The sequence below is a fragment of the Pangasianodon hypophthalmus genome, chromosome 2, assembly GCF_027358585.1.
Source record: "Pangasianodon hypophthalmus isolate fPanHyp1 chromosome 2, fPanHyp1.pri, whole genome shotgun sequence".
Taxonomy (NCBI): domain Eukaryota; kingdom Metazoa; phylum Chordata; class Actinopteri; order Siluriformes; family Pangasiidae; genus Pangasianodon; species Pangasianodon hypophthalmus.
This window is the reverse complement of record NC_069711.1, coordinates 32,290,927-32,317,928: the sequence shown is the minus strand read 5'-3', so window position 1 is coordinate 32,317,928 and position 27,002 is coordinate 32,290,927. Positions and strand designations below refer to the sequence as shown.

Below are 27,002 nucleotides of genomic sequence, written 5' to 3'. Positions count from 1 at the left end.
TATTAATGTCTTTATTTTGATTGTAATTGACTTCAGAGGCCTCTAAAAGTTACATACTACTTCTTTAATATGTGTGAAATGCCTTATTTTCTGGTGTCCTAATTAATGCTTAACTGTTTATCACTGTGTGTGTGTCTCAGTGGTTGGTTTACCGTCCTGAGTCGGGTCCATACTGCCACCCCTGAGCAGCTGCTGGAGATGTCTCATGAGCAGGCGAACCCAAAAAACGCTGTGGTGTGTAGCTTTTTTGTATCCGCTCCACATACTACAACACGTCCGTTCACAATAAAAGTTTTCATTGTGGGTGTGCATCAAGTCTACACTTAACATTCATCATAAATTGAAATCATGAGATGATTTTTGGTAGTTTGTTTGCAATATTTTCATGATGAGAATATTTTACATAGCCAGAGGTTTGAAGATAAACACATCTCCTGAACTCTTTTTCATCTCTCTTTCTCTCTCAGGGCACTCTGGATGTCGGACTGATCGACTCTGTGTGTGCGTCTGACAATCCGGACCGGTGAGTATTTAATATCAACAGTTACATCACAGAACTATTGAATTCTCCATTCTGATTGGTCAGAATGTGTTGATTAATTTTCTATAACAGCAGATCTGATAGTAGCGCCGTCTGCATGTTAAACCTGTGTTTGTTCCCGGCAGACCTAACTCTTTTGTGATCATCACGGCGAATCGAGTGATCCACTGTAACACAGAGCTCCCGGAGGAGATGCACCACTGGATCAGCCTCCTTCAGAAGCCCAAAGGAGACACCAAGGTTGAAGGCCAGGAGTTCCTGGTTAGAGGTCAGTCCTGCATCCAACCCCACAGATGCCGAAGGAACACTTTTACTAGTTTGACTTTAAACCTGAATTCTGTCTGAAAGAGGTAGCTGGTGTAGTGAGACGACGGGTGTAAGTATGTCCTCTTTGTGAACCAGGCTGGCTGCATAAAGAGGTGAAGACCGGAGCCAAGAGCAGTGCACTGAAACTGAAGAAGCGCTGGTTCATCCTGACCAACAACTCTCTGGATTACTACAAATCGGCCGAGCGCAGCACATCCAAGATGGGCACGCTGGTGCTGAACAGCCTCTGCTCCGTGGTCCAGCCCGATGAGAAGGTGTTCAAAGAGACGGGTGAGCCAACATAACCCAGAATGTAGCATTAAACAGTGTGAAGGTGGAGTTCAGGACGTGCTGTTATTGGAAATTAATAAATTACGGATGGTAACAGTAACTTCGCTGATTCTTTTCCAATAACAGCAAGTGTTTTTGCTTTAATTATTGTACCATTAAATGATTACACGTTCTCTGTGGGTAAGCATTGTCATTGTGTCTGATGTTGATGTGGCTACGCTGTAGGATACTGGAACATTGTGGTTCATGGGAGGAAACATTCCTACCGGCTCTACACCAAGATGCTGAACGAGGCCATGAGATGGGTTTCGGCTATTCAGGGTGTCATTGAGAACAAGGCGCCCATTGAGACGCCGACACAGCAGCTCATCAGAGACATCAAGGTAAATACTGCGATACATGGATATAGTTTTCTGGGCCTGATCGCAAAGTTTGGATTTTGTTCTAAGGCGTGCTTGGACAGTAATAATATTATAATAAAGTAATAATTAAAAATGTTATTAAGATACGCTCTTCTTTGCTTTGTTCATTTTATATGATGAATTTAATTTTCATTGTAGTCTTCCACGTTACTGTTTAGTATTAGGTTGCCAATGATGCGTCTCAGACACAGAGTCCTTAAAAAAATGCACCTATGAAGGTTCTGCAAACTGAATTAATAAAAGAAATAATAAAAGATTGACATTTTTTCAGCTTATGTTCAATTCTGGCTCACCACTATAACCAATTTTTTTCTTTTTTTGTTTGATCTTTATTTCTCATGTAGGAGAACAGCGTGAATTCGGAGGCGGTGGAGCAGATGTATCGCCGGAACCCCATCCTACGCTACACCCAGCATCCACTGCACTCGCCCCTGCTGCCGTTACCGTACGGAGAGATCAATGACAGCTGTAAGTGCTTATTGCATATTGAAATGATCAATTTCTCTCATTACTTCACATCATTTTGGGACTTTCTTTCCCTCCCTCAGTGCAAAAGGAGAAGGGCTACGGCAGCCTGCAGGACGAGGCAGTGAAGATTTTCAACTCTCTGCAGGAGATGGAGATTGTCTCCGACCCAGTGGCCATTATCCAGGGCATCCTGCAGACCTGCCACGACCTGAAGCCGCTCCGAGACGAGGTCTACTGTCAGCTGATCAAACAGACCAATCACGTGCCTCAACCCAACAGCCCGGGCAACCGCGCGCACTGGCACCTGCTCACGTGCATGAGCTGTACGTTCCTGCCCAGCCGAGCCATCCTGCGCTACCTGCGCTTCCACCTCAAGAGGTCAGACACGCCTCACACTTCCACACCTCACAATCAGAATCGAGAATTTAACAGTGCTGTGGTATAAATCAGATAAGTGTCTTCTGTATCAATCTCCAAATATGGTACTAAAAGTAGTATACAGTCACGTGAAAGTCTGACCTGATACAATATAAATGTAGTAAAGATTAAATTGTGATGCGACTCTCAGGGTGAGGGAGCGTTATCCTGGCACCGAGATCGAAAAGTACGCCCACTTTATCAGCGAGTCTCTGAAGAAAACCAAGACGAGGGAGTTTGTGCCCTCTCAGGAGGAGATCGCCGCCCTGCTGACCAGACGCGAGATGGCCACCACGGTGTACTGCCACGGAGGAGGATCCTGCAAGATCTCCATCAACTCCCACACCACTGCAGGAGAGGTGAGAACGCATACAGTAGATGTTAGGAAAAAGTGGTACTGTTCTCTAAATTTATGTTCAATTACTTTTTCAGTGACATTTTATGCTCATTTTAGATGTAGATCACCATGAGAAGTTCTCATGTGTATCTGTATGTGTGTGTGAAGGTTGTGGAGAAGCTGATCCGAGGTCTGGCGATGGATAACAGCCGGAATTTATTCTCCTTGTTTGAACACAACAAGGTGGAGAGCCGAGCTATCGAGAGCCGTGTCATCGTAGCAGACGTACTCGCCAAGTTTGAAAGGTGCAAAGACTATGCACTTTTTCAAATTTACTAAAATCTTTGAACGCCCATTTGATTTACTGCACACAGTCTTTACATGTATTTAAGATAATCTGATTGTTTTAATGGCCATCACTTGCAGACTGGCAGGAAGTGAGGAAGAGGAAGAGGAAGGCCCTTGGCGGCTTTATTTTAAACTGTATTGCTTCCTCGATGTGGACAGCATGCCCAAAGAAGGGGTGGAGTTTGCCTTCATGTTCGAACAGGTGAGCTTGCGCTAACATCCACTCGTTAGTTATCTTTCACTTTTTATGATCTCCACCTTCAATATCCCACCTTTATTTTTCCCATCAGGCTCATGAGAGTCTGATCAGCGGCCATTTCCCGGCCTCTGAGGAGACGCTGCAGCACCTGGCCGCACTTCGGCTGCAGTACATCCATGGAGACGTGGCGCGCACGCCGTGGAGCCTGAGCAGCGTGTATCCGGTGGCGCGCCTCCGCACCCGCATCCTGCACTCCACCAAGGTTGGTGGGTCGGGTGGGGTGGGAGTTGCGGGTGTGGGTCCAGGAGGTCACACGCTCGAGAGGAGAAGGACCAGCTTCCTGGACGGCACTCTGCGGCGCAGCTTCAAGACTGGCTCGCTGAAGAAGCAACGTGAGGAAGAGCAAATGCTGGAGATGTTTGTTAAGGAGGAGATGTCGGCTACTCTGACCAGCGTCCTGGAGAAGTGGAACCGCCTGCACGGCATGCCTCAACACCAGGCTATGCTCAGCTACATGACCATCATCAAAGAGTGGCCCGGATATGGCTCTACACTCTTCGACGTTGAGGTGAGGTTCATTATTGGATGCAAAGTCAAAGATAATAGCAAGCTATTTAAATCTGTTTATATTAGTATTAGAATGCGATGCAGCACCGGGCCATATTTACATTATTTATTTTGGACCCAGAAAATGTCTGAAATAAATAATAAACTAGCCATTGTATGGAATTATTGTGCATTATAGTTATTTTAAATATTATTATTGTTGTTATTATTATATATGTTAAATAAATATATAATTAAATCTAATTAAATATATATTTTTTTAAATTATAAAATGTCATTAAACTAAATGTAAAATAAGTAAATATTATAATTTTTATATTATGCTGTTTTATTTCCTGTTTTTATTTATTTATTTATTATTATTATTGCTATTATTATTATTGGCCCTCATATTATGTCCCTACATGTTTTTTTTATTATTATCTCTTTTATTGTTTTTGGTTTTTTTTTTTCATTTCCTTGTGAAGCAATTTGGGCGGCATTTATGTATGAAAGGTGCTATACAAATAAAGAGCATTATTATTATTATTATTATTATTATTATTACAAACTGCACCTTTAAAATGGTATTATCCTCAGCAGAAATCTGACACAGGAAATAATGTGTAATATGTACGATTATGTATGATTACACATTTATATGTTACTTGTGTTTGTGTGCAGTGTAAAGAAGGAGGTTTCCCTCATGACCTGTGGCTGGGAGTGAGTGCAGAGAATGTGTCTGTGTATAAGAGAGGAGAACCCAAACCACTAGAGACCTTCCAGTACGAGCATATAGTCTTCTTCGGCGCGCCGCAGCCCAGCACCTACAAGATCACCGTTGACGAAAGGGAGATGTTTTTCGAAACTCCTCGGGTGAGTCCGGGCACAGACTGTCCTGTCCTGTAAAGTTTCACTGTCGTTTCACTGCAGATTCAGTATTTGATGTGTTTGTCCTTGTGTATGCTTGAAGGTGGGTGAGATCACAAAGATCATGAAGGCCTACATCAACATGATTGTCAAGAAGCGCTGCAGCGTCATGTCCGTCACCAGCACCGGCAGCACATGGATCAGGTGATCGAAACCAGCCAATCAGTTAGGGGCTGGTGAGCGATGAAATTACCAGCGAGAGAAAAAGTCTTTGTGTTGAACCAGGAAACATGAGCACACAGAGTGAAAAAGGAAGAGCAAGAAATAGAGAGGTCTCAGAACAGCTGGACCACAGTTTATTTGATGAAACTTATTCACACTGCTACAAAGCACAACAAATCCTGCAGTCCTGTGATGTGAACCCTCCCTTAATGCTGGCACCACCATTGCTGGCCTTCTCTCTCATCTCAAATTCTTCTCTCTTTCATCCAGCCCTTCTCAAAAATGTTCATCTTGTGATGTTCTCGATGAACGTTGTGTGAGTTTGTGCTCCTTGCTACTGTTCAAACTGTTTCCCCACTTTCCTGATTTCATAATGTCGGGGACATAAAAGTGAACTCCTCCATAAGAGTCACACTGAGAGCCATTTTTAAAAGCCAAGGCAACTGGCAGCCATGTTTTTATTTATTTATTTATCTTATTTATTTATTTATTGATCACCGATCAGTATCAGCGCAACTCAAGTCTTAAATCAACACAACTCATTTGAGCTTAACTCAAATCAGCTCAACTCAAGTGAACTCCATTGAAGTCAACTCAATTCAATCCAGCTCAACTGAAATCAGCTCAGCTGAACTCAAATCAACTGAAATCAACTCAGCTCAAATCAACTCAACACAGCTCAACTCAGCTCAGATCAACTCATTTAAGCTTCTCTCAAATCGACTCAGCTCAAATCGACTCGATTCAGCTTAACTCAAGTGAACTTAGCTGAACTCGAATCAACTCAAATCAACTCAGTTCATCTCAAATCAACTCAACACAGCTCAACTCAATACAACTCAGCTCAACACAGCTCAACTTAACACAACTCTAATCAGCTTAGATCAACTCAACTCAACTAAATTAACTCAACTCAACTCTGCTCCTCAACACAACTCAGATCAGCTCATCTCAAATCAACTCAACACAGATCAAATCAACACAACTCTAATCAGCTTAGATCAACTCAACTAAATTAACTCAACTCTGCTCCTCAACACAACTGAGATCAGCTCAACTCAAATCAACTCATTTGCACAACTCTGAGACTGATCAGAGACCAGAAATGTTGAGCATTCACCCATTAGAGCCACTATAACAGTGACTGTGTGACTGTTCTGATGTCAGTGTGTACTAAATGCTTTTCATATATCACCCTCAAAATATATTTTATACTGCAGTGAAAGTCAGGACACATCATCTAACGGACATACTTTAAATCTGCAAGTGCAACAAACACATTGAATTCCTGTATTGTACACACCAATGCACAAATAGGCTAATGAACAGTGTGAATGCACAACAGTTTTAAAAGTCTCTACATACCTCCGTGTCCCCAGTACAGCAAGCCAAAACAACTCACTACTGAGAAAATGTATCAGTATTACACCAAGCAAGGCCAGTGTTAAACTGGGGACGTTCATATAACCAGCGCACAGATTTTTTTTTAAAATGCTGACTTTTAATCAGTAACTTTTGATCAAAAATTGAACCAGTATCGTGTGTACCATGTGGCATTCATTTGTACATCCAGTACATTAAAAAGGATGTTTTTGAATGCAATCTTAGCTACTGAAATCAAAATCCTCCATTAAATGAACCAGTATTGATACTTTGAATCCTACCAAGAGGCTTTTTTAACGTTTTTTCCACTCAAATGTTGTTTGCGAAAGCTTGTGAAAGCAATTCTGGCAGAATTTTAGCTAGTCGCTAAAAATGATCGGCTAAAGTTTCCGGTCGCTCCCTTAAGGATTTTTTTTAACTTGCATTCAAACAACCCTAACCACCCTACTAATAAGTCATTTACACAATCAAAGAGAGTTTTTTTTCCCATTAATGAACACAACACAGAAATATGGAAGGTTGCAGATGTCAAGAAGCAGAGCAATGACTCTACTGCGTAATGTTAATGTTAGCTAGGCTAAAACTAAGCAAATGATAGCGACTTACAGCAGAGATGTTAGCATTTTATTATCATATAATTGCTGTGACCAAAATCGTCATTTCTACCTGTAGTATCTCACCGAAAGTCTGTTCCTGAGAACATCAGTCTCGCGTTTATATTCTTGAGGGCGTCACCAAGATGGCCGGAAAGTAGACAGACTTGCCTATAAGCGCTCACAGCTGAAGTGCGACACTTGTGAATGTCAGGTAACTTTATAGAAAAAACCATCCAGTTACTATGTAGGCGAAATATTTGGAACACTAACAAACTGTACCAAAAATAATGGTGCTCGCTTTTCATCAGTAACAAGCCACACTAATATTTTGATGGAATCCGTTTTCATTTATTTATTTCGTTAACAGTTAGACATTTTACTTCGCTACATGATATCTTTTGCACTAAAGAGCCCACAAAAAATAACCAATGTTTAACCCAGCTTTTAGAAGAAAAAAAATCTTAGTGTGATTTAACTTTAATTAAATCTTAATAACTTAGTGGGACAGTATTTTAAACCGTATATGTGGAAATCAAATACCTTGTGTGTCTAGTTGACACTCTAGTGTTAAAGCACTTAGCTGTAATGTTTTATGTGATATAGTATTTTATGCATTTTATCCCACAGTGCTGCTGAATTCTCGATTCTGATTGGTCAGAAGGTGTTGCTTAATCTTCTATAACAACAACTGTGACAGTAGTGTGGCTGCAAATCACATGTTTATATAACATGCTCGTTCTAATACGTTACCGTTTCTATAGTAACAGCGTACACAGTACACAGGATTTATTTACACATAAACTAAATTAAAAAATAAACTGATTAACTAAAAATAAAGAAAAACATATTTACTGATATGGTGAACTTTTCTTTGAGGAGATGTTTAATTAACATTTATGGAAGGAGTCTCCAGTGTCAGTGCTTTGTAACAGTCAAAGGTAAAGCTGCAACTTTAAGTTTTTCAACATGAGAATGCCTTCAGAACAGCGGAAAGTGAGGTCATGACTGTTTATAGCTGCTATAACGTACGTGATAACAGGAACTAACTTGTGTCACAGACGTTCCATAACATTTAATGTAATTATAAATGGATTAAATTTATGATGTGTCATACTTTAATAGATGAAACAGTCAGCATTGGCTGTGGTATAAGAGGTGTGGTGTTACAGGAAAATAATCAGCAACAGGGTGGGTTAATGCATCCCGACACAAAGTGGAGTTATTGTTAACACCCTGATGAAACCTTATGAAACCCCGTCCCCAAAGACCCCTAATATACTAATATACTTTTCTGGACAAATGCTTACATAATATCCTACATTACATTCATATCATTGACTCTTCTTCATCACTACTCCAGTATGAGTGTCTCGTATGCCTGTATAGATTTTTTTTAATAAAATATATAAATATAAATCTACCGTATCTCACAACAGTACCTGTGTAATTTTGCTGTTTGATATGCAACTGTTTGTCAATGTCATGCAAGGTTTTTTTGAGTGTATGTCTGAGAATTTTCAACTAAAACTACATGAGCAAAAAATGATTATGGATTATGGTTATGATTGTGGTTGTGGAGAAATAAGCATACATGTATAGGTATGGGTGTTGTGATTGTTATTTAAGGCACAGATTAAGGTGTGTATTGGGAATGCGGGTGGGCCAAGGGTTGGTGTATTTATTTCTTCTTATGATGTTAACGGAGAGAGCGAGGGAGTGGGAAGGACAGAGATCAAACTAATGGTGGATTGATGCTCCCTGTCTGTGCTGATCCAGGATCCGGTTTACATCTAAACCTTGATCACCAGTAGCCTGTTGTGGGTGCTGGGATTGTGTGATGAGAGATATGGATGCACAGAAATGATGTATTGAAGTGGTGTGTATGTGTGTGTGTGTGTGTGTGTGTGTGAGAGTGTGTGTCTGTGTGTGTGAATGTGTGTGTGTATCCTATGACAGTATTGTCTGCTGATTGAACAGCCAACCTAGTTCTTACAATGCCTCATTATAACGTAATACACACACCAACATAAATACATGCATGCAAGACACACACACACACACACACACACACACACACACGCACACACACATGGCTGGCTGGTTCTATCTCTACTCTCTCTCACTCTTTACACTGGGACCCTTGCTCAGCTGCAGGCAGCCAATAAAGGGCCTGAATGTAAATCTTCCTCATTATCATTATATGACTCTATATAAGATTAAAAAATATGACTGTGCTTGTTTAAGAGAGAGTAATTTTCTTTTCTTTTTTTTTTTTTTTTGTAACTGGCTTTACAAAATGCTTTAATAAATTATTGGAATTTATCACCGCAGCTATTTGTGTGATTAATTTTATTTTTTCAAAAAACAAATACAAAAACAGGACACAGAGCCTGACAGAGACAGCGATGACTGAACACGACGGCTGGAGTGTGTACTAGTACATCTGTTATTATGAGTGTAATAACAGAGTATTATACAGGTTTGCACACCCCATCCCTTAGTGTTCAAGTTAGAATAGCAAAATGTAACTCTATTTTACAATGTCTACAATCGAAAAAAATATATATATAGAATATTAAATTAAATAAAAGGTAGGTATCAAAGTAAAGATTTAAATCAGAGAAAAAAAAATTAATACCCTTTCTGTCTTCAGACCTGGTTTAAATAAGGTGGTTTATGATATATTACAACTAAAAGGATTCAAAAGCTTTTCAGAAGATGTAAAAGACCTGTAAAAATTGAGCAAAAAAAAAAAGTTATTAAAAACATTTGAAGTGATATCATTTAGGATTTTGTCCATTATTAATGTGTTAATATGCCATATTTGACCATTTCCCCCACATGGTTGTGATAATGAAGGAACACTAAATAAATTGAACACAATGAATGTTTTGTTGGTTAAAATGAATTTTGATGGTCTTGTTCGTTTTTTTCTGAGGGTATGTAAACTTTTGCACATAACAGGAATGTGTGATTACTTTAATAAGCTAGAAAACAGGACAGAAGTGAGCAGTGACTGAGAGATGAATCACACACAGCTCTGTGAGGATGCTGCATCTATTTAATGGATAAATAATAGATATTAGTTTACTGTGAACATTCCTAAAACATTCTTAAAACATTAATATCAGCAATAAAGTTCAATAAACAAGAAAAATGTTCAATCTGTGCTCAGGCATGAGTGGTTATATGATACAATACCTAATCTTGGATGTGTTTATTGTGCTATAAGGTTAGCCTATTCAGTAAATTAATTCATTTCTACAATAATAATAGAAATATAATGATTGCTAAGCTCATAACAATTCCAGTCAAACATAATTCCTAAAATACACAAGCTGTCAAAGTGCGTTCACTTGCAGTTTAAACACTTTGCTAATCGTCTTTGTTGCTAATTACTGTGAGCCGCCATATTGGAAGGGGCGGAATTCAATATAGTAGACTTTTGAATGAGCCTAGCTTCTGGAAATTTATAGCTAAATGTAGCTCATTCTTAACTCCAGCATAAAGTCTCTTATAAAATAAAAGCTCACCTACACTCTGGAGGTTTGTCCTAGTAAAAGGAATGTTTCCTGCTGCAAGTTGCAAAGTTGCCCCCTCCAAGATGGCGAAGCTGTAGACGTCTCTAAGGTGTCCTTTTTAATATGGAGGCGAGAGTAGATCACGTGACGTGGTGCGCCTTTGCCCCGCCCCTCACTGAGCAAAAGCAAATCAGGCAGCGGTGTGTGGTTGCAGGTGTTTTTACTGAGCACGAAGAGTTTTATCACACAAAGCGCTGTTTGTGTACCTGAACATTCGTGGATTAAGGCTTGTTTGTGGACAGTTTGTTGTTTTAAAGAAGATAAACATGAATTTGGGGATCCGCATTTCTCTGTTTCTGCTGGTTTGTGGTTTGAGCTCGACCTTGGCGCAGTCTAACATAAGTAAGATGATACATATGTATATATAGATAGTTCTTTATTTTTATTATATGATATAGATATAGACCATTTTAATATAGATAACATGTTGTTTTTGTGTACATGTTATTATTTAAACTGTACAGCTGTGCAATTAAGCAATTTTTTATACATTATAATCCACCTCAAGAGATCACCTTTTTTACTAAAATTATTCTAATATGTCTAATTACATTATCTGATAATGGAGAGACATTACAATACTGAATACAGTAACAAAAGTAATAAAAGTTTTGTTTTAAACAATTAGTTTTGATAGATTCCATTCCGTCATGAATGATTTTTTTTTTAAAAATTGATTTTTTTTATCTAATAACATTAACTGATAATGCACAGACATTACAAAAGAGTAAACACTTTCAACAGCTGAATTATATTTATAGCTGAATATAATTCAACTAGAATTATCATTATAATATTTTTAATTTGAACCATTTATTTTTATACAGAACATCAATTTTTTCTAAAACTTTTTTTTAATTTAATCATCTTACAAAACATTAAAAACTCACATTACATAAATAATTCAGCGAGACGTTAAAGTCTCTTCAGTTCAGTGGTACGTCCTGTACATAAGATTTCACTTGAGATAAAAATGATCCTTTTTACTTCTTTTGTATATAATTTGCTTTAAACACACAGGCACATAAGTAACCGATACTATATTTGTTCCTTTCGTGTGATCTGTTCTTCACAAAACCCTGACATCATGTTTGTTTTCATTTTAAATCCAAACCTGTTCGACTTTTCCAAGCTAGAACAACCTGATATAAAAAACACTCTTATCCCAGTTTGTGATTGTTTGAAAGCCTCTGTTTGTGCTGTACATCTGAATGTACCAACTCAGAGCTCAAATCCCTTCAGTCCTTCATCCTTTATTCCTAAGAGACCTCGTGCAGTCGCTTGAGTGTGTTGGTAAAAGTAGGCCATGGAAACATCTGATCCCGCAGAGGTCCGTGTGTTAAACAGACCTACAACTGGGTTGAACCAAATGATTTCCTGGATTTCCAACTAAACATTTATCCCATCTTTCTTGCTGTTTTTCTTTCTCTAGCTTGTGAGAGCAAAAGCAAGACAAGCTGCGAGGAATGTTTGGCTAATGTTTCGGTAAGCAAGGCCTTTTTTTTTTTTTTTTTTTTTTGCTTTGCTTTGCTTTGCTATGTTAAAATATACTTTATTCAGAAATTCCCAAAGTCTTTGGCACTCCAAAGTCTATGGCATTGTTCAGTAATTATTTAAAAATATTTTTTATACAGTTATTGAATTCTCGACTCTGATTGGTCAGAATGTGTTGATGAATTTTCTGTAGCATCATTTGTGACTTTAAATTTTCCAACACATGAATTTTTTATTTTTTTTTGTAACACAACAAGCTACATTTTTGTGTTATTCATTTCACAAAAAGAGAGAGAAAACAGAGGCTGGTGAGGGAATGACTGTTTATAGCTGCTATAACATAAGTGATAACAGGAACTAACTTGTTTCATAGACTATCCCCAACATTAGACATAACTATAAACGGATAAAAAGTACAACTTGTGGTTCTTTAGTAAATGAAAAATCTTTGTATGTAATCGTTGACAGATTGCTGTGGAATAAACATGTGCTGTTATTGGAGAATTATCAGCTTCATCACTGATTATTTTCCTACAAAAGCACACCCCTAAAGTGTATTATTTCTTACTTAAAATTCTCTCATATTAGTTCTAAAAGTTGCATTTTAATTTGAACTGATCTTTTGCAGTTGATTAGAAGATGTGTAATTTTTTGCTCTCTTGCACAACTCTCCAAGCCGGAAGAATTTGTACATTTCATTAGTCATGGTCTTTACATTTGATATGTTATTAGTTATCGTTTGTTTTTTCCGATCTCTCTCTCCACTCCACCTTCTATCCATGTTGTCACTGAATCACAGTGTCGAGTATTTGCATGTGGACACACTGGCACACTGCCTCGCAGCTGTTCTGTACCACGTTTAGGAAGTGAAAAGAAGGGAGTCAGCCTGAGTACAACCAAGAAGAGAATAGGTCAGGGTTGCTTTAAATGACATGCTGGTAGAAAGAAATGAAAAGAAAGAAAGGAAAAAGAGAAGCAGGAGTGTGTAGGAGTTGTGGAGTGGGGATCTGGTGTCTCAGGTGTTTTGTGTGTGTATGTGGTATCTCTTAATCACATTGTCACACCTGAGAAACAGGTCTGGGTAGTGTGTGTGTGTGTGTGTGTGTGTGTGTGTGTGTTTGCGTGTTTATGTATGTGTTTATTCTCTCTCTCTATCATTATGGAGTTGTCTTTCTGTCAAAACTGTCAAAACTGTAGTTTTTTCAGATTGTAGTTTTATGAATTTCAAATCCACATTCAGATCTTAGTGAAGTTCAGTACACTGAATCTTTGAACAAATCACTGTTGAAGATTCTCTGCAATTATGAACTGATTATCTCTTCCCTCTTGTCCAAGTTTCGTTAGGAAAGAATCAGTTCTTCTTTTCCTGCTAAAGCTCCTGCATGAACTCAGTGTTTTCTACACAGATCCATTGTTTGTCCTACATGCTGCATATTACAGCGCTTAAAATGTGCTCGATTAAATGAACAGTTCAAAAAAAGCAACATTAATGATGTTATGCAACACAGAATTAAGCTGTATGACCGAAAAGGTTCCTAAAGTGACGAGTATTTTAGTACATAATAAAATATCCATGCTGTTATGTGCATTTATTGTACATAATCATAATCAATAACAATTCTACAAAATAAATGGTAAAAAAATCCAAATGTGTCTTTGAACCCCAGAAAAGAGTCAGAAATTTCTGTCTTGATGCAGTGACTAAAATTTCATTAACACTTCTTACATAGAAAAAGAAATAGGAAAAAAAAATTCCTGGCATTTAAATATTTCTAAAAGATTATTGAATCCAGTGAGTAAGAGGCAAAGATTTGATTCATTTCAGTGTACTGACCCAAATGACTCAAATGAATCACTCGAAAAAATGAATCCTTATATTACTATTACACAATTTAAACACGGTTTAAACAGCTCACATGTGGAGGGGCGGGACCAATCAGGGAGCTGATGGGGCGGGGCTAAAAGAAAAGCTTCATGAGTTGCATGTAAAAAAATACATATAAATATATATTTATTATATAGGCGTACACGTACTCAAGATGGCCGCTACTACTGAATAAACAAACTAACATCGTTTATCAAATCGCATACTTTTGTACTTCTCTAGAGTGCTAATACTAACTGATTTTTCTATTATAGTTTGTGTTTGAATTTTAAAAACCTACTTAAATTTACTGAAAAGTCTGTTTTTATTACCAGTCTTCTGGATTTTCTAAATATTTTTGAATGCACGGTGAGGGTTTTTGATTTGAGTCACACCCACTGCAGAAAGTTTTAAAGAGAACCGGAGTTCGTCAGTCTGTTTAACGTAACTGTGCATGAAATCGCTGAACTCTTGGAAAGCAGGTGGACAGAGATGTTTTGGCTCTGATGTGCCTTCTAGAGGACACCGCTTTTAATCCTTCAGATGTACATAAGATACGCAGGCGAGTATGTGAGCAATTACGCTTGCGTAGCAGCTCCTCACGCGAACACAAGTGTGGCGAAAGTGACGTATTTTTGTGTTTTAACAGGTACATCCCTGTTACTGCATGTTTCTAAACATTGACTTCAACACTTTCTGCACTTTATTACCATATTCGAGACTTCAGCTCATTTTTCATATACACAGTGTGTGTTAATCATTCTTTAACCTTCATCAGCGTCAGGTTCTGACCTCAGGAATGCTGTCGGTTGGATATTTTTGGCTTGTGGACTATTTACACCCTTTCATTGCTCAGAAATTCCAGTCATCCTGCTGCACCTGATATGCTCGTACCAGCACCACGCCCATTTCATTGTCTCTGCTGTTTGCATTGGTTCAATCCAAACATATAGCTGAGTAATTGAGTGACCCAAGCACTTTAACCACTGAGCCTTCATGTGTGTTAATGTTTCAGTTTACATCCTCATTCCATGTTTATAAAAATGCAAAGTGCAAAGTTTTTTCTTTTCCTCATTTTTTCTTTTTCTTCTTCTTTTTTTTTTTTTTTTGCAAAACTGGTTGATCAGATGGTAGACTGATGATGAGGGTGATATATAAGGCAGGGTTGCCTAATGGTCTAAAGCATATAACGCACAAATTATATCGTTATATAAATTGTACAGATGAGAATGAGTAACAACAATCACAGTGCAAGTACTCTACTATGCTCTATGCTATTTACCTGTTAATTCACTTTATTTTACTTATAAACACAGCTCACACACAAACACATAATAGAATTAGGATTTACAGTTTACATAAAAAAACTTGTTTGGATTCGATACAATTAATCTAAGGTATGCAAAATGTTTAACGTCTATTAAAATTACCCTGCAGTAGCAAAAAGATGACCCAATTATACACAGAAATCATGGACCTGGCACCCCTGATGTAGAACATACACTCTATGGCCAAAGGTTTATGGACACCTGACCATCACACCCATATGTGGTTCTTCCCCAAACTGTTCCCACAAAGTTGGAAGCACACAATTGTATAGAATGTCTTTGTGTGCTGTAGCATCACACTTTCCCTTCACTGGAACTAAGAGACCCAAACCTGTTCCAGCATGACAATGCTCCTGAGCTCCATGAAGACATGGTGTGTGAAGGTTGGAGAGGAAGAACTCGAGTGTCCTGCACAGAGCCCTGACCTCAACCCCACTGAACACCTTTGGGATGAACTGGAACACCGACTGAACCCCAGACCTCCTCACCAGCATCAGTGTCTGATCTCACTAATGCTCTTGTAACTGAATGAACACAAATCCCCACAGCCACGCTCCAACATCTAGTGGAAAGCCTTCCCAGAAGAGTGGAGCTGATTATAACAGCACAGGGGGAATAAATCTGGAATGGGATATTCAACATGCACATATGGGTGTGATGGTCAGGTGTCCGTATACTAGTGGCTGTATAGTGTGTAATAGACAGACTCACCTCCTTAAATTCATGAAGGTGCCTGCAGGTTTTCCTAATTGTGTGATGCACACTTGATTGCTCAGTGCTCTAAACTGATGAAAGGTGTCTTTATCAGCTGACGAGTGAATTGAGGTGTGTTAAGAACGTCAACAAAAACAGCACAAGAGGAGGTGTGGCAGTCTGACACTGAGCTGTAATGAGACCTCTTTACTCTTTAGGGCATTTTAAACTCCTGTAAGTCATTTGCCTTAAATGAAAGCACTTGGTGTGAAAACCCCAAAATGAAACATGAGTCATAAACACAATTATGGAGATTTGCAGGGAAGTATTCTTAAAGCCAGGGTTCATTTATGCTTACTAGAAAACTACACAAATATAACACAGTTATTGGTGTTTTAAAGTAAGTCAGCGCTGACTTAGGAGGCAATAGACCTAATAGATGATTAAAAAAAAGAAAATAATCAAATAATTTGTCTTTTCTGTTGATTTTATGCCACTCTGTTAACGCTAATGCTAATGCTAATAATAACAATAATAATAATAATAATAATAATACACCTTATGAAACACAGCTTTTAACTATAAAATTGTACTTACTACAAACGTACTACATTATTTTAAATTATTTTACTCATATTGAAAAGTCAATATTGAGAAAAAGGGTGGGGTGCTTGCGTACTTTTCCATACGGAGTTTACACTTTTCCATCCAACTTTATTATTTAAAATGCACAATAAAGATGTGTTTGAAAAAAAAATAAATAAATTTATCAACACTGAACTGAAATAATTAACCTAAGTTAACTTTCCTTTCAGCTTTTTAGCTTTCAGACTGGGAAAGATCCAAAGGAACTCATGAAAAATATCAAAAACTATTAATGTCTATTAATTAAGTAATTTAATACAGTATAGAAAAACAACCAACCAAACAAAAAAAGTCGATCCTCAGCCATGTGCCTGATTGAAGGTACTGTTGACATCTGAGTGGAAAACTTTTTCCTTTTTTGACACTTTGTTTTTTTTTTTTTCTTTTAATATTTTGGTATTTAAACCTGCGTCTCTTTAAAACTGTTTTAAAAGATGTTTTTAATAAATCAGACATAATTATTTCTAATTTACTCAAGAATCCCTACATAAACTGAGCACATACAGCATTTATTGTGTACTATTTGCTCTGAGAAGTAATTAGGCCAGTCCGAGTGTCTTATTTCTTTTTTCTTTTGTTCTCTTTTGCAGTGTCTGTGGTGTATAAAGACCGAGTCATGTTTGACATACCCTTACAGTACTATCCTGCCTCCCAACTCTCTGTGCCCGCTGAAAGATGCCCGCTGGGGACAGTGCATGAGTACGAGCCTACGCAACACTGCACACTTTATACTTCACACACTGATAACAAAAGCCGAGCGCTGATAGCATTTTTGCTTTCCAGTACAAAACCAAACAGAAACCTCAGACTTGAGTTAAAATGTTTGTTCCTCCTGCATGTATTTATGACAAAATCTTCAATTTGGTCTGGAGACAGAGAAGCTCCTTTTAAACCTTTCAGACAATTTACAGCTTGGATTGTTGTCTCGTCCCAGTTCACACCCACATTCAATTTTTAACCTGATGCAATTCTTCTTATTTGTAGATAAACTTGAATAGAGATACATGTTACTATATTCCATTCAAAAATCATGGTGGGGGCACATTTTTTTGCGCAGTTGTATTTATAGTTAAGGAATTAAAATCCTGTCATTATCTAATAATTATCTAATTAGCTCACTTATAGACGCTAAGTGCTCTGCTTCTAATTGTACTCTTTATTTTCTTAATGACTCAGTAAACTTCCAGACTCTGATCATTACGCTGTCTGTGTTTGGCGCAGTCATCATCATCGCCTTCTTTATCTGCCTCTTCTGTTGCTGCAAGTGTGAGAACTGTGGGTAAGTTCACAAACGGCCTTTCTGACTCTCTTTAGGCAACGTAGACGTCTAGCATTAATGCGTGTGGTGCTATAAACTTACAGCAGTGACATGAGTTTATTCACGTCACATTTTTAAAGGCATAGTCTGAGACATGGACATGATTTTGTCATGCTTTTGTCATTGTTTTTCACACCCCAAACTGTCCTGTCCTTTTCAGAAACTCCATCCAAGAGCGCAAGATGCAGCGGAAGGCAGAAAAGAAGACATCTGCACAAGAGCAGCGGTAAATTTATTCATGAAGAAGATTCAGTCTCAGGGTGCTTTCACATATGCAGCGTTTAGTCTGTTTGAATTGAACCCTCGAGTGTTTTCATGCTCGGTCTGGTTCTTTAGGCAGTTAAGAGTAATCAGACTCCGGTGCGGACCAAAACAGCTAGTCTGAGAGCGTCGGAATGCAGTTGAGTTGCAGAGAGGAAGTAATTTGACTCTGAATCGACTCGTCTGCAGGAAGTGAATCAAACTTACCATGCAGCATTTTTGGTGCAAACTGAGCCAAAGGACAGAGCTGTAGAGCTGCAGAAATGTCATGTGTTCTGGAGATTTGAACCAATTTGAAAATAATTCCTGGATGTGAGACTGAGCATTGAGCTATTTATTTAGCCCTGACTTTGGTATTCTCTATACTCTGCTGATTTCTGTGATTTCAACACGGCTTGTTTACGTTTTTCCGTCATATTTTTACAAGGAAATTTTCAGCCCTATACACCCCTCAGATAACCTGTTTTTGCATTTTGGGTGTGTTTAATTATGTGCTGTGTGAAAACAAACCAAATAACTAATGAAAGCATTCAGATTTGAACTCGAACAAATGGACTAAAAGGTGTGAAAGCACTCTTAGTTTGTTGAAACCCTGGAATTATAAGGTTCTGTCTGAATAATGAGCTAATATTTTATATGATATTGAATTTATGTAAGAGGTTATACACCAAAATAGCTTAGAAATGTAAGAAAATATATATATATATTGTATAATGTTAGAAAGTATCGTCTTTGAGCACTTTGGCTCAATAGCTTAAGATCACAAAGCTGTCAGAAGGAGTAACACACGACAGACAGAGCTGTTATACAAAACTAATGCAATAATCTTGTGGCACGAGGCTGAAGCCGAGTTTTACTAACCCCACTGAAGTGCATTGTTTTTGTATAACAGTGCAGTCTGGAGTGTGTCATTACACCCACTTATAGCACAGCAATTTACCAAAGATTACAAGGTGTAATTTATTAATGAACAACACATTGTGCATTTTAACGTTTATCGTTAGATTTAATGTTGTGGAAGGTCCGAGAGACAAGTTAGTTCCTGGTCTTGCTTACGTTGTAGCTGTGATAAACAGTCGTTTCCTTCACCAGACTCTCCCTCTCTCTCTCTCTCTCTCTCTCTCTCTCTCTCTCACTGTCTCTCTCTCATACACACACACACACACACACACACACACACACATAAACACAAGGGTTCAACCACGCTGTGGTATAAAACCTCGTTAACCTTTAGTGTCATTATGCGTCTTATGTTATGAAAACATGATGTGTCATTATGTTTGTTAATCTGATTTAACTTTTCCTCTGGATACTAGTTAGTCAATTATTTAACACACATAGAGATCAACTGACTGCTTTTTATATTGTTACATATAGAGTATCTTAAAGTTTTCTATGTTCGAATGTTCATATTTATTGAAATACACACACACACACGCGCACACACATGCACACACACACTCACACACACACTCACAGACTGTTAGCCTCTTGGATACATATCTCAGAACAAAAGGTTGAATGCCAGTGTCAAGTTGGACGTCATTAAAATTTTCCAGCACAAACCGGTTTGACCGTCATGCCTGCTTGAGAAATTGTGCATTTCTTCTGTGTGTGTGTGTGTGTGTGTGTTTACTAAAAGAATGCATTTTCTTAATTTACAGGAGAGCTGAGATGATGGCTAGACATGATGAAATTAGGCAGAAATATGGTAAGCACTTCACAGAGTTATGGTTCATGGTATGAACGCAGCATTAAAAGAATTCTCTTGCGGACGCCAGCACTTCAGCAATCAGCACTCTGAAATCTGTGACCGTGAGCGTCAGTGCGTCTAAAACCACATCCTGTCCACTATATGGTGTATTGTATTTTGGGAGCCACAAAAATGTTGGCAGCCTGTAGTTGAGCATCTAAATAATGTATCTTAGCAGGTGTAGAATACCCGTAATGCACTTTGCTCATAGAGAATAGGAAGTGCTCTTTTGTCTGAGGTAATGGGTGAATCACAAACGTTTCATTGTTTCAATCACTCTTTGAAATGTAGGTGTGAAGAAAGCGTTTCTTTTCCCGAGTAGAAGAAGCAAAATGTTTAAAACGTGTTTGTGGAAAAAGGAAGCAGGAAGTCATAATGTGAGACGGCAACTATTCAGTAAGAAATAAAACACTCTGTGTTGTGCTGTTACAGGAAAATAATTAACAACGGGGTGGTGTGATGAAGCGGAGTGACTGTTACCACACCAAAGTTGATTATTTTCCTATAACAGCACATCCTGAAGTGTTTTATTCCTTTTCTACGACAGCAATGTGTGCATGATAATAATATTGATTAAATTATAATATTATAATATAGTGTAATAATATTATATTATAATAATATTGATTAGATTATAATATTGATAATATTGATTAAATAGGATTATATATTTTGCTAAAGAATGACACGTGATACTTTTTCTCCATTTATAGTTACATTTATTGTTGTGGAACGTCTGTGAAACAAGTTAGTTTTTACGATTAGACATTTTGTTTCATTGTTATACTTATGGCCATTTTTTTTTAAAAACGCTGATGGAAATCTCCTTCTTCTCACGCAGGTTTCTACTGTAAAAGTAAAACTCAAAAAGCTGACCTTGAGTTGTGCTCATGTGTAAATATCTCTCTCTCTCTCTCTCTCTCTCTCTCTCAGGTCTCAGCAGAGGCAGCGCTTATGCCAAGTTTGACAATTCTGCTTAAAAAAAAAAACCCAGTGTTCCACATCTTGCCCTTGAGCCCTCAAAGCAATCACTGAACCTTTCCTGGCTTCTCCTTCAACCCATTGCTGCACTTTAATGATGATTTCCTTTAACTGATTTCTGATTGCTCAATAGCACAGCTTGCTGGACGATGCTAACTTCTGAACTTCTTCTCAATGTTCACTCCATACAAGCTTACTGGAAACCTTAGAATTTATTTATGCCGGTCACAATGAAAGTCATGTTTTTAATATAAAAAATGAAGACTGTAGTACTGTTGTCATTTAACTGTTACTTGCAAACAAATAGAACAAAAGGAATTAAATTCTTTTTATACAAATATGTTTTATGTGCTTTTCCCTTGTCTGACTGTTGGACCAGTGGCATTGATGCTCTGTTGTTACAGTCATTCATTCACTCGTCTTTTGTAAGCACTTGATCCTGGTCGGAGTCTCGGTGGATCCGGAGCCTGTCCCCGGACCCCTGGAGCTCGAGAGGCTTCAAGCTACGCCGTCGTGTGTGTTATTTGTCATAACCTTTTATCTTTATTTTTTATATATATTAGATTAGATTAGATTCAACTTTATTTTCATTGTTCAAAGGACATATACAAAGCCAATGAAATGCAGTTAGCATCTAACCAGAAGTGCATTAGTGGCATATTTACAATAAATTAAATATATATATATATATATATATATATATATATAGTGTGTGTGATACAAATTAGCCTTCTAAAAAGTCACATGACTTAAATATGACTTCTGAGCCCCCAATCATGTCCAATCCAGATGTTTCTGTAAGAGGTTTAAGACATTATTATAGTAGTCTAGTTCATATAATTATAATTTCATAATTCAAGTTAAAAAGCTAATTAGAAAATCAGCATTCCAAGGTTGTTGTTTTTTTTTTGTTTGTTTTTGTTTTTTTGCAAAACATTTTTAACATGTACAAGATGGCTGCCAAATTTGAAATGCAAAAGTCCACTTCCTCTAAAACACACACCTCCACCAAAAGTCCCGCCCACAGAGTTTGATTGACAGGAGTATCTCTGACAATGAAAATGATCAAAGGCAAACAGGAATTTGAATGCTTTTTTTTTTTTTTTTTTTTTTTTGCATAGTTGAAGATTAGATTTTCTAGCTTTTCCTTTTCCTTTTTCTAGCTTTTTTTCCAGTATGCATTTAATATTTTATTATAATAATTTAATTTATTTTTTAACATCAAACTGACTTTATTTTTGCATTTTAACTAACAATTCGACATTTTCTCTACAAAAAAAAAAAATACAATTAAATTCTAATTCTCATCAATTTTACAGCACTCACGAGGGAAACACACCGGAAACAAAATGAACTCCATGGTTTTTTTTTTGTTTTTTTTCTGGCCTCAGTCTGGGCGGCGCTTGTTCTGCGCGAGCCCGGCGCGTTTGAATCAGGAAAAAAAAAAAAAAAAAGCGCGCACTAGTGACGCGCGCTCCCGCGAGGTTCGGGCCACGTGACCCGGCGACGTCCAATCACGTCCGGAGGAGGTAAAGAGTGGCGCGTTCTCGTGGCGGCTGGCGAGGACAGGCAGTTGTAGAGAGCGCATCTTGCGTAAATTAAAACAAATCCATTCTTTTTGGCAAAAATGTCCGAGGATAAGCCTAAGGTGAGTTTTGCATTATTTTTGGGGGAAAACAGAAGTGGGATGGAGGATGTTGCAGGCTGCAGTGTGAGTTTATTGCGGGTGGTTTTGCGCAGCCTCGCGCTACAGGGCAGATTGCGCATTTTGTGCGGGAGAAATGGACGCCGGCGTGCAATCATTGTATTTTTCCGCTCTTTCTTCTCATCTCCACGTTTAATCCGCGTGCGTGTGACTTTAAAAATGTCGCCTTGTGACAGGATTCGAGGCGACTTTGATTAAAACTGTGATGTTGTTTGCTTCTGGCGCGATTTTCCCCCCAATCCGCCGTCTTTCCTTTGCGGGTTTTCTTCCTTTGTGAAAGCGAAGTGGCGCTTCTCGGCCACGTTACGCAAGTGGCGTAAAAAATGCCGCAAGCACGAGAGCGCGATTGGTTGCGCGATAACGAGCCGAGAATCGGCGGATTTCAGAAGATCTCCCCGTTTAACGCCTCACCGAGCGCGTGTTTAGTCTGTATATCCGCCTGAAACGTGCAGCACGAGCGGTTTGTTTAACAGCGGTCGCTGCTGCTGCGCCAGACGGGGTGCGAAAATGGCGCAGCGTACTCTACGCAAACAGCGCATCGCTCCAACAACACGATGATGGATGCCTGCATGTTTATCGCGACATGTGCCCGCTGTGCGGGGTTGTTGTTTTTGGGAACTCATTTAAAAATCGTTGACAATATTAATATAAGCGCTTCCAGCTTCAGCTGATGAGAATTTTATACGTATCGTACGCAAAAAAACGGTATGCACGAAAAACCAGCACGCGCATAACAAGCCAGAACACCCCCCCCTCCATCCCCCCAATCCCCCCTCCCCAATCAGAATTCAACAAAATGTTCTCCAGGCCTGATTGAGGATGTAAATACAACATGTTGCTTGAACTGCACCTCCATGGAAAGCTTGTGCATGCATTCTTAGGCCATGATGTCATTGCTTTAGGGTTTATCATGTGTGTTTTGTGTGTGTTTTTTTATTTATTTATTTATTTAGGAGGGAGTGAAGACAGAGAATGACCACATCAACCTGAAGGTGGCTGGACAGGACGGCTCTGTGGTCCAGTTTAAAATTAAGAGGCACACACCGCTCAGCAAGTTAATGAAAGCGTACTGCGAAAGACAGGCGAGTGCCTCGCAATGCTTCTCTGTTTGCGTTAATAACAGAATGAGATAAGAGTTTTAGTTTCACTTCGATATGCTCTCTGGAAAAAAAAAATGGTGCTGAACCTTTACCCTTCCTTGTCGCTAGAGTTTATCTGTGCATCATTCACCTGGAAATGTGGCTATAGCAGTCCTTTAAAAAAAAAAAAAAAAAAAAAGCTTTATAGTACATAATTAGACTAATTAGTTTTAAACCTTTAAAGGTTCACTATGTACGTCTTTCTAAATAAAAGATATATACTAAATAGTACAGCAGATGTACCCTTAAAAGTACCAGCACAGTGATGAGGAAATTTACAACTTAGTACCCTTTTTTTTCCTCACAATGAACAACACACACTAAAAATTGCTGGGTGGAAAATTTGGGTTAATTTGGGAAACCTAACTTTGGGTCTAGTATGGACTTAACCCAGCCGTGTTGTTTTACCCCAGCAGGGTGGGTTGGGACTTTATTCTGTTTATTTATGTATTTATTCCTTCTGATTTGTAGGTAAAATAATGACGTTTCTGATCTGTAGACTCCAGTGCTAGATGATAATCCGAGATAACGTTACAGAGAAGATGTGAGGTAGCTTTTAACTAGCTAGAAGTAACTTTTAAAGTTTTTGTAGCAACCCAATATTAGGTAGCTAAATGTTAACTGTAAATATAGTTATGTAAGAATTTAACCTAATCTTTCTTACAGAATTTTTTTTACTTACAGTAATGCTAATTGGACTTATTTACTTATTTTTCCAGTAAGCCAACTTCATCCTCGCAAACAATGCTAGCTAGCGAACTTCTCGTCAGCAGGCTAGTATTTCATGCTTTGAAGCCAAGCTACATGTTCAAGTTATTTCCTACATATTGTCTAGTTTTTACAGAAATATCATTTCTAAAGGCTTAACTTAACCTTTAGTTAGGTGCGAACAAAAGCTTACGTTTCTTGCAGTTGCAGCTGATTTCTGTTACTTCAGACTTTTTCTGGTTTCTGCTCTGTGGAAAATTCCAGAAACTGAATCCTGATGCGTTCCCAACGCAGCATCAGCTACTAGATCCCCTGGACCTCCACCCTTAACATCAGTACTGGTTTTGCACTTATACTGTTCTTATGCTGTTTTTTTTTTTGTTTTTTTTGCAGGGATTGTCGATAAGACAGATTAGGTTTAGGTTTGATGGACAGCCGATAAACGAGACGGATACACCAGCACAGGTGAGCGTATGACCCTCATCTACCCCTGCGTTCACACCAGTGAGCAACAAAGCGATGTTCATTTTCTATATACACCATTTCAGCTACAGCACAACAGTTGGATTTAGATTTTCTTAAATACGACACGATAAAGCAACAAATCCAAATGATTGGCTCAAGTGATTCCTCTGACCAGCGCTACAGCATGTGTGGTCCGACGATTCTTCATGTCCCCACTCGCAACTTTGGTTCCTACCTGCAGCTAGTTCCCATTTACTGTTTTGTCTTGCAAAAGTGGAAGAAAAATGTCTTATGGTTTCATTTCATCCTGTCGTTTAGAAACTCATTGAATGTGAATAGAGGCATTACAAAGAAACATAAAGCTCGGAAGGAAGTAGCTTGCTTTGCTAATCTGCCAGCGGAGCTAGTATGCAGCTAAGCACAATGTAAATCAAACATAAATGCATTTTAAACAAAAGCAGTGAGTAGGATAAACGTTTTGGCTACATTCTCATTGTGACTCGTCGCTTGCTGGTGTGAACGTAGAGAAAGGTTTCTTATAACGAGTTGTCCGTTAGTAGTTAATATTGATGGTGGTTAGTTATCCTTGAGGAGATGCATTCATGCGTTTGCATGGGTTTTGAACAATTCCCAATTATCTGTGCTAGCATCCTAGCCGCAGTATAGCAGCTACCTGGTAATGTTAGCATTATTAACTTAAACCTTTAAATAAATCTACATTAGATAGCCTTTCCATAATCAAGAGTGAAAATATCACTGTCTTAACAAAACTTTTTCTTGTTTTGGCAGTTGGAAATGGAAGACGAGGACACTATCGACGTATTTCAACAACAAACAGGCGGCCATCGCTAAACCCTCTCCTCCACACAGCGGGGCTCTGCCTCGGCTGTTTTATTTGACTCGATCCCCAAAATGTTTAACTGTGCTGTTTATTTACTCCTTTTCGTCATGTTGGTTTGGATGTCCTCCCTAGTTTTCATAGGGTTGGGCTCTCATTCTCTCTCTTTTTTTTTTTTTTTTTTTTTTTCCCTCCCCTCTCCCAATATTTAAAGATAAATGAGGTAACGTGGCTAAGAGGCGAGTCCAAGATGGCTGCCGTAAGGTTCAAAATGGCTGCCGCTGTATGAACAGAAGGCCCATTTTCTTGAGAAAGCCAAGCCCTGAGTTTCCTGTCCTGATAAATAAAACAGTTCATTCCCATTATCAGTATGAAACCTGCCAAATTATGAGGAGACCTGATTTTTTTTTTTTTGTTTTGTTTTGTTTTGTTTTTTGTTTTTCCTTTTTCTCTGTCTTGTGCAGCTTTAATTCTATTTTTAATCCATGTCATGTTTGTTAGCTGAAAGGACGCCTATCCAGCCTTGTTATTTGGTCCAACTGCAGAGATTAAAGGGAACTTCGGTCTCTTCTCGGACCAAATCCCAAATATGTCCCGGATTAGTCCAGGTTTTTATTATAAATCTCATAAGTCCTTATTTTCCCCTGTTATCTCTCATCTTTCAAAGGCAACAAGTCATCACACTCTCTGCTCTGTGACTGCCGTCTGTCACCCCGAAGAGGCGTAGTCTTATTCGTCCCCCGTACAGTCTGGCGTCCATAAGGGTTGGGACTGAATCAGCGTCCATGTGGTCTCATTTTTTTCTGTACTGATTTGTACATTATTTGTTGTCCTTTACTACTGTATACAATAAATATAGTTTGGTACTCAGATTTCCTGCCAGTGTTTTCTGTCTGTGTCTAAATCTTGTGTGAATACACAAATTAATAATACACAAATACTCAAGTAGATTATTGTCCAAAAAATGTTTAATATTTTACATATACAGATAAAAAAAATTCCATACAAACCAACTTCAGGAGAACTTTCAATACATCAGCAAATATAAAACAGCACATGTATAAATAAATGCAAAGGTACCTGAACTTTCAACTTTGCATAGGGTCCTAATGTTTTTAAGTAGCTTCTCTATTGAGTTACAGTAACAGAGAGCTGTTATTATATATTATACAAAATATTACATTTGATGGATTTAAAAAAAAAAAAAAAAAAAAAAAAACCTGAAGTGCAAAAATGTTGAAATTGAAGAAAAATCAAGTGTCATGTAGCCCATTTTCTCGATA

At 38.2% G+C, this 27,002-nt stretch overlaps 3 protein-coding genes across 3 annotated transcripts in view; all 3 read left to right on the top strand.

The window, feature by feature from the left end:
* The window catches only part of myo10l1 (myosin X, like 1), a 45,039-nt gene extending 35,820 nt beyond the window's left edge, over positions 1-9,219 (top strand). Inside the window, exons 28-40 of the mRNA XM_026933531.3 lie at positions 141-234; positions 468-523; positions 667-809; positions 944-1,138; positions 1,364-1,521; positions 1,905-2,028; positions 2,109-2,406; positions 2,597-2,804; positions 2,951-3,087; positions 3,209-3,332; positions 3,421-3,897; positions 4,560-4,751; positions 4,849-9,219. Of these exons, the coding sequence (XP_026789332.3) occupies positions 141-234; positions 468-523; positions 667-809; positions 944-1,138; positions 1,364-1,521; positions 1,905-2,028; positions 2,109-2,406; positions 2,597-2,804; positions 2,951-3,087; positions 3,209-3,332; positions 3,421-3,897; positions 4,560-4,751; positions 4,849-4,953 (2,311 nt within the window). The 3' untranslated portion in view covers positions 4,954-9,219. The remainder of the gene's footprint in view (positions 1-140; positions 235-467; positions 524-666; positions 810-943; positions 1,139-1,363; positions 1,522-1,904; positions 2,029-2,108; positions 2,407-2,596; positions 2,805-2,950; positions 3,088-3,208; positions 3,333-3,420; positions 3,898-4,559; positions 4,752-4,848) is intronic.
* Positions 9,220-10,645: 1,426 nt separating this feature from the next.
* On the top strand, positions 10,646-21,204 carry pttg1ipa (PTTG1 interacting protein a). The gene is made up of 7 exons (XM_026933290.3): positions 10,646-10,869; positions 11,960-12,012; positions 17,142-17,250; positions 17,728-17,830; positions 18,030-18,095; positions 19,795-19,841; positions 20,817-21,204. The coding sequence occupies exons 1-7, from the start codon at positions 10,794-10,796 to the stop codon at positions 20,861-20,863; spliced, it is 501 nt and encodes a 166-aa protein (XP_026789091.1). The 5' UTR covers positions 10,646-10,793; the 3' UTR covers positions 20,864-21,204.
* A 1,149-nt stretch (positions 21,205-22,353) lies between these two features.
* Positions 22,354-26,591, top strand: sumo3a (small ubiquitin like modifier 3a). The gene is made up of 4 exons (XM_034312668.2): positions 22,354-22,512; positions 23,523-23,651; positions 24,810-24,881; positions 25,671-26,591. The coding sequence occupies exons 1-4, from the start codon at positions 22,492-22,494 to the stop codon at positions 25,731-25,733; spliced, it is 285 nt and encodes a 94-aa protein (XP_034168559.1). The 5' UTR covers positions 22,354-22,491; the 3' UTR covers positions 25,734-26,591.
* Positions 26,592-27,002: the final 411 nt, after the last annotated feature.

Bases quoted from the DNA above. Each gene is read 5' to 3' on its own strand.
- pttg1ipa (XM_026933290.3), top strand. From the start codon at position 10,794: ATGAATTTGGGGATCCGCATTTCTCTGTTTCTGCTGGTTTGTGGTTTG. The intron at 12,013-17,141 runs GTAAGCAAGGCC...TCTCTTTTGCAG, and splicing joins AATGTTTGGCTAATGTTTCG to TGTCTGTGGTGTATAAAGAC. The intron at 19,842-20,816 runs GTAAGCACTTCA...TCTCTCTCTCAG, and splicing joins TGAAATTAGGCAGAAATATG to GTCTCAGCAGAGGCAGCGCT.
- sumo3a (XM_034312668.2), top strand. From the start codon at position 22,492: ATGTCCGAGGATAAGCCTAAG. The intron at 23,652-24,809 runs GCGAGTGCCTCG...TTTTTTTTGCAG, and splicing joins AAGCGTACTGCGAAAGACAG to GGATTGTCGATAAGACAGAT. The intron at 24,882-25,670 runs GTGAGCGTATGA...TTGTTTTGGCAG, and splicing joins AGACGGATACACCAGCACAG to TTGGAAATGGAAGACGAGGA.